Here is a 7,818-nt window from a genome sequence, read left to right as displayed (position 1 = left end):
TTATAAGATTCAGAACTACCTTGCCCCTCTAGATGGCGCTATAACACGATGGCAATATACATATACATCAAGAATTCCCTGAATGCTGTGCACAGGAGAAAAAGTTGCTCGTTCAGTATATTACCTTCATAACTCGTTTATGAGTGATGTAGCTCAACATGCAATAAAGGCACTTATTAATTTGAAGTCTTTCTGGGAAATAAACGGTGAAAATTTTAAAGCTAGGAACTATAAAAGTGTGGGTGGGAAGGATTTAAATGTAACACGGAGTCCAGGTAAGGCATGGAGATGAAATGTGGCTTCTATACAGGACAATCTTGATTTCTGATGTAGTTTAGACTTGTAGGAGAGAAGGACGCTCAGTGATGATGGACAGTCGTGTTGAATGAGTTGTCCTTGGTGACCCTGATGGCGGACAGTAGTGAGTGGCAGTGTGTACGGCGCGGCAAAGGAAGAGCCCGCAAAGCGAAACTTCCTCAATCGGAAAAGCAACAAACCCACGAGTGCCTGGACCGAGAGAGGGATAAATACAGAATAACCGAGGCGATGTGAGTATAGATGGGTAGATCTATCATACAGTGTTGATACTTTCATAATATGTATTGTATTGATTCTCAGAAGAAAAGATCGTTTCCTCCTGGGGATTTTAACATTTACTTAACGGGTAGAGAAACTATTTTAGTCAAGCGAAAAAATATCAACATTCTGTTTTTTTTTATTTTTATAAAAACCTGTAATAGGAGGACATGTAGAAAATATATATATGATCCTTTTAATATGGTTTGTGTGACCATAAAATTTTGTTTAAAGTTTGTTTAATTAATGACATTTTTTAAAGTAATTATTAATATTTTTAAATAAATGTAGAGAAGTCCAGTCTATTTTGCTCTATTTAATACTAATGATGACTTTCAAGCATACTGGTACTGGTATCAATATTGATAATACTGGTCTACAGTAAATAAATATAAAGGCTATAACAGTGCAGAGATGTGTGGATATCATTAAGAAGTACAGACAAATGGTTCTAAGGCTATGGCATTGAAGAGGAAATGTGCAGAAGTGAAAGGTTATAAGATCATGGCATTTAAGAAATGTGCAAGCTAAATAAACAGTCTACTATATATATATATATATATATATGTATATATATATATATATATATATATATATATATATATATATATATATATATATATATATAAACATATAAACACATTATATACACATACATGAATGTGAAATGTTGGGCAGAATGTACAGTAGGGATATAAATATACATAGATAAAATAGTGCAGATGTAATGAGGAGTAAAAAATATATACTATGTAATATGTACATGTATAGTACAGAGGTTATATACAGTGTTTTGTTTTGGGGTTTATTTATTTATTTATTTATTTTTTAGTGCTCTAGCGGTGTAGTGTAGAGTTCAGTAGTATGATGGTGGATGGAAAAAAGCTGTCCTGAACCTGCTGGTTCTGGTGCATAAATTCCTGTATCTCCTTCTTGAAGGAAGGAGGTTAAACAGTTTATGACTGGGATGTGAAGAGTCCTTAATAATGTTGTGAGCTCTGCGCAGACATCTGCTGTGGTGAAGGTGTTCAATGGCAGGTAGTTGGGTGCCAGTGATGCGTTGGGCGGTTTTGACCACCCTTTGCAGGGCTTTACGTTTGTGAAGCCATACATTGATGGAGTTGTTTAGGATGCTCTCAATGATGCAGCGGTAGAAACTCGTTGAAATCCCTGGGGACAGATGAGCTTTCTTGAGACTTCTCAAAAAGTACAGGCGTTGTTGTGCTTTCTTAACAAGAGCTGAATGGTTCTGCTGCCAGGACAGATCCTCAGAGATGTGAAGTCCCAGGAACGTAAAGCTGGAGACTTGCTTTACCTCAGTTCCATTGATGTTGACTGGTAGATGTCTCCTGCTGTTGGATTTCCGAAAGTCCACGATGAGCTCTTTAGTCTTTGTGGTGTTGAGGGTCAGGTCACCATGCTGTCAGACTTCGGATCTCTTCCCTGTAGGCCGATTCATCGTTGTTGTCGATCTGGCCGACCACGGTGGTGTCATCTGCATACTTGATGAAGATGTTGGAGTTATACAGAGGAGCACAATCGTGGGTGAAGAGGGAGTAGAGTAGTGGGCTCAGAACACAGCCCTGTGGGATGCCAATGTTCAAAATGAGGGTTGAGGATATCTTGTTCCCAACCTAACAGATTTAGGTCTGTTGGTGAGAAAGTCCAGAATCCATCTGCAAGTGGAGGTGCAGATACCCAGGTAACTGAGCTTAGTGATCAGTACAGTGGGGAGGACTGTATTGAACGCAGAGCTAAAGTCAATGAACAGCATTCTGATGTAGGTGTTGCTTTTATCCAGGTAGGTGAGCGCTGAATGAAGAGCCGTGGAAACTGCATCCTCTGTCGACCTGATCGGCAAACTAGTGTGGGTCCAGTGTAGGTGGTAGGCCCACAGTGAGGTGATTCAGGACCAGCTTCTCAAAGCACTTCATAGCGATAGGGGTGAGTGCAACTGGGCAAAAGTCATTCAGGCATTCGGCAGCTGAGAGACACAGGTATGTTGGTTGTGGTCTTCAGGCATGTAGGAACCGTGGTTTGGGCCAGTGACAGGTTAAAAATGTCAGTAAAAACCTTTGCCAGTTGTCCAGCGCATGCTGTGAGAACACATCCCGGTATGCCGTCTGGGCCACCTGCCTTGCGTGCATCCACTCTACTAAATGCTGAATAGACGTCCACTGTCTGTGTCTGTCTGTGTCTGTCTGTGTCTGTGTGTGTGTCTGTGTGTGTGTCTGTGTGTGTGTCTGTGTGTGTGTCTGTGTGTGTGTCTGTGTGTGTGTCTGTGTGTGTGTCACTAGCTGCGTGAGTAAGTGAGTGTGTGTGAGAGAGAGAGAGAAAGAGAGAGAGAGAGAGAGAGAGAGAGAGAGAGAGAGAGAGAGAGTCTCCATTGCAATTTTTGCCTCCCACCAAATACATTTCTATAATACCATCACTTTTCTTTTTCTTAACACCTCATCCATATCCTCATATATTCAATTTGCATGCATGCATTGCTCATGAAGCAATAGCTTGTGAATAATACTTAACATGCCACTGTACAAGGAGCAGTAATTAGAAGACATGCTGCTCTATGAAGCTACTCTATGAAGCCCCCTTCCTGATTTCTTAATTTTTTGCATGTTTGTCACATTTAAATGTTTCAAATCATCAAACTAATTTAAATATTAGTAAAAGATAACACAAGTAAACACAACATGCAGTTTCTAAAACTCCATGGCCCTGTGTGAAAGTGTTTGCCCTCCATAAAAACTGTGGTTTATCACACCTGAGTTAAATTTCTCTAGCCACACCCAGGCCTGACTACTGCCACACATGTTCGCAATCAAGAAATCTTTTACATAGGACCGGCCTGTGGAGAACCTTCCCAGGAGTGGCCGGCCGACCAAAATTACCCCAAGAGCACAGCAATGACTCATCCAAGAGGTCACAAAAGACCCCACAACAACATCCAAATAACTGCAGGCCTCACTTGCCGCAGTTAAGGTCAGTGTTTATGACTCCACCATAAGAAAGATACTGGGCAAAAATGGTCTGCATGTCAGAGTTCCAAGATGAAAACCGCTGCTGAGCAAAAAGATCATAATCTTAATTTTGCCAGAAAACATCTTAATGATCCCCAAGACTTTTGGGAAAATACTCTGTGGACTGAGGAGACAAAAGTTTAACTTTTTGGAGGGTGTGGGTCCCATTACGTCTGGCTTAAAGTAACACCGCATTTCAGAAAAAGAACATCATATCAACAGTAAAATATGGTGGTGGTAGTGTGATGGTCTGGGGCTGTTTTGCTGCTTCAGGACCTGGAAGATTGCTGTGATAAATGGAACCATGAATTCTGCTGTTTACCAAGAAATCCTGAAGGAGAATGTCCGGCCATGTGTTCGTGACCTCAAGCTGAAGCGAACTTGGTTTCTGCAGCAAGACAATGATCCAAAACACACCAGCAAGTCCACCTCTAAATGGCTAAAGAAAAACAAAATGAAGACTTTGGAGTGGCCTAATCAAAGTCCTGACCTAAATCCTATTGAGATGATGTGGCATGACCTTAAAAAGGTGGTTCATGCTCGAAAACCCTTCAATGTGGCTGATTTACAACAATTCTGCATAGATGAATGGACCAAAATTCCTCCACAGCACTGTACAAGACTCATTGCAAGTTATCACAAACGCTTGATTGCAGTTGTTGCTGCTAAGGGTAGCCCAACCAGTTATTAGGTTTAGGGAGCGAACACTTTTTCACACAGGGCCATGTAGTTTTGGATTTTGTTTTTCCTCAATAATAAAAACCTTCATTTAAAAACTGCATGTTGTGTTCACTTTTCTTTTACTAATATTTAAATTAGTTTGATGATCTGAAACATTAAAGTGTGACAAACATGCAAATGTTGTTGGCAATGACCAAGATCAAACGTTTTTTGTAAGTCCCCACAAGGTTTTTACACACTGTTGCTGGTAGTTTGGCCCATTCCTCCATGCAGATCTCCTCTAGAGCAGTTATGTTTTGGGGCTGTTGCTGGGCAACACGGATTTTCAACTCCCTCCAAAGAATTTCTATGGGGTTGAGATCTGGAGACTGGCTAGGCCACTCCAGGACCTTGAAATGCTTCTTACGAAGCCACTCCTTTGTTGCCCGGGCGGTGTGTTTACGATTATTGTCATGCTAAAAGACCCAGCCACGTTTCATCTTCAATGCCCTTGCTGATGGAAGGAGGTTTTTACTTAAAATCTCACGATACATGGCCCTATTCATTCTTATCTTTACAAGGATCAGTCGTCCTGGTCCCTTTGCAGAAAAACAGACCCAAAGCATGATGTCTTTGTTACTTTGGTCCCAGCTCTCTGCAGGTCATTCACTAGGCCCCCCGTTTGGATATGGGATTTTTGCTCATTGTTCTTGTGATCATTTTGACCCCACGGGGTGAGATCCAGATCGAGGGAGATTATCAGTGGTCTTGTATGTCTCCCATTTTCTAATAATTGCTCCCACAGTTGATTTCTTCACACCAAGCTGCTTACCTATTGCAGATTCAGTCTTCCCAGACTGGTGCAAGTCTACAATTTTGTTTTTGGTGTCCTTTGACAGCTCTTTGGTCAAAAAGAGTTCAAACAGGTGCTATTAATACAGGTAACAAGTGGAGGACAGAGGAGCCTCTTAAAGAAGTTACAGGTCTGTGAGAGCCAGAAATCTTGCTTTTTTGTAGATGACCAAATACTTATTTTCCACCATAATTTGCAAATAAATTCTTAAAATAACAGACAATGTGATTTTCGGGATTTTTTTTACTAATTTTGTCTCTCATAGTTGAAGTGTACCTGTGATGGAAAATTACACGCCTCTCTCGTCTTTTTAAGTGGGAGAACTTGCACAATTGGTGACTGACTAAATACTTTTTTGCCCCACTGTATGTTGATTCATATACTGTTTTAGCAACAGCACCACTTTGAAATTGGTGCATCTTATGCTTCTCTGTGGATATATGATAAACAAACCCGATTCCAAAAAAGTTGGAACACTGTACAAATATTGTGAATAAAAACTGAATGCAATGAAGTTTCAAATTTCAATATTTTATTCACAATACAACATAGATGACTTTCAAAATGTTTAAACTGAGAAAATGTATCATTTTAAGGGAAAAATAAGTTGATTTCTAAATTTCATGGGATCAACACATCTCAGAAAAGTTGGGATAAGGACATGTTTACCACTGTGTGGCATCCCCTCTTCTTTTTATAACAGTCTGCAATCATCTGGAGACTAAGGAGACAAGTTGCTAAAGTTTAGGAATAGGAATGTTGTCCCTTTCTTGTCTAAAACAGGCTTAACTGTCACCGGTCTTTTTTGTCGCATCTTCCTCTTTATGACGCGCCAAATGTTTTCTATGGGTGAAAGATCTGGACTGCAGGCTGGCCATTTCAGTACCCGGATCCTCCTTCTACGCAGCCATGATGTTGTAATTGATGCAGTATGTGGTCATGTTGGAAAATGCAAGGTCTTCCCTAAAAAAGATGACGTCTGGATGGTAGCATATGTTGTTCCAGAACTTGGATATACCTTTCAGCATTGATGGTGCCTTTCCAGATGTGTAAGCTGCCCATGCCACACGCATTATTGCAACCCCATACCATCAGAGATGCAGGCTTCTGAACTGAACACTGATAACAACTTGGGTTGTCCCTATCCTCTTTAGACATGGCGTCCCAGTTTTCCAAAAAGAACTTTGATTCGTGTGACCACAGAACAGTTTTCCACTTTGCCACAGTGCATTTTAAATGAGCCTTGGCCCAGAAAAAACGCCTGTGCTTCAGGATCCTGTTTAGATATGGCTTATTTTTTGACCTATAGAGTTTTAGCCGGCAACGGCGAATGGCATGGTGGATTGTGTTCACCGACAATGTTTTCTGGAGGTATTCCTGAGCCCATGTTGTGATTTCCATTATAGTAGCATTCCTGTATGTGATGCAGTGCCGTCTAAGGTCCCAAACTTTACGGGCATCCAGTATGGTTTTCCGGCCTTGACCCTTACGCACAGAGATTGTTCCAGATTCTCTGAATCTTTGGATGATGATATGCACTGTAGATGATGATAACTTCAAACTCTTTGCAATGTTTCCTTGAGAAACTCCTGTCTGATATTGCTCCACTATTTTTCGCCACAGCATTGGGGGAATTGGTAAACCTCCTTCTGAGAGACACTGACACGCTGAGAGGCTCTTTTTATACCCAATCATGTTGCCAATTGACCTAATAAGTTGCAAATTGGTCCTCCAGCTGTTCCTTATATGTACTTTTAACTTTTCCAGCCTCTTATTGCTACCTGTCCCAACTTTTTTGGAATGTGTAGCTCTCATGAAATCCAAAATGTCTCACTTTCAACATTTGATATGTTATCTATATTCTATTGTGAATAAAATAAGTTTATGAGATTTGTAAATTATTGCATTCCTTTTTTATTCACAATTTGTACAGAGTCCCAACTTTTTTGGAATCGCGTTTTTTATTATTTTAATATTATCTTAATTGTCACAGTTTTATCAGTGGCACTTGCTCCTAGACTTGTATTGTCTAATTTTGAATGGAGTCCTTGTTTTTATAAATAGAAAATATCTTCATATGTTTAGGGTTTTGCTGTTGGACTGTGTACATTAATTTATCTTATTCCTGCAGCAATGAGCTGAGGTGTGAAGACTTCTGGCCAGAATGGAAAGGTGACCAGATTTCACAGAAATATCTCACACAAATCCCAGGAAGATTGTCAACTAATGTCAGATGTCTTCTGCCCTGTTAGAGATCTTGTCTGGCTGCCTGAGAGAGACTGTAGATGGAATAGCTGAAACAAGTGATTGCTTTATGGAATGTGTATGTTATGGCCTGGGCAACTTCTCCTCCTGTGTATCTGCTAGATATCAGCTTGCCATGTTGCTGCTGCTGTTGGATGCATTGCAGGTGATATGATATCTAGAATGTTAACTGAAATTAAAATGAAAGGCTGGTGGTAAACATTCTTTTCCTGTTTATCAGATTCCTGTGTGCCAGTGTAGCCTGTATGACCCAGTGTTTACAGTATCTGAATATGAAACTCTTAGAGATTTGGGATTTACTGTGCTGACTGAAAATGAGGTAACATCATTTTTATTACTATAGTGCTTTTAACAATGGACTTTGTCCCAAAGCATCTTACAGAATTAAATCGATTATGAATCTAGCACATCTGCAATCAAAGTTTTGCTCTGGTGAGATTAGTT

At 40.2% G+C, this 7,818-nt stretch overlaps 1 protein-coding gene across 1 annotated transcript in view; it reads left to right on the top strand.

Moving 5' to 3' along the window:
* Positions 1-254: 254 nt before the first annotated feature.
* Positions 255-7,818, top strand: part of srrd (SRR1 domain containing) — an 8,793-nt gene continuing 1,229 nt past the window's right edge. The window contains exons 1-4 of the mRNA XM_083554601.1: positions 255-548; positions 7,241-7,281; positions 7,362-7,519; positions 7,595-7,693. Coding sequence (XP_083410727.1) covers positions 409-548; positions 7,241-7,281; positions 7,362-7,519; positions 7,595-7,693 — 438 coding nt within the window. The 5' untranslated portion in view covers positions 255-408. The remainder of the gene's footprint in view (positions 549-7,240; positions 7,282-7,361; positions 7,520-7,594; positions 7,694-7,818) is intronic.

Source organism: Silurus aristotelis (assembly GCF_946808225.1).
Source record: "Silurus aristotelis genome assembly, chromosome: 11".
Classification (NCBI taxonomy): domain Eukaryota; kingdom Metazoa; phylum Chordata; class Actinopteri; order Siluriformes; family Siluridae; genus Silurus; species Silurus aristotelis.
Note: the sequence above shows the minus strand (reverse complement) of the source record. Positions and strands in the feature narration are given on the sequence as shown.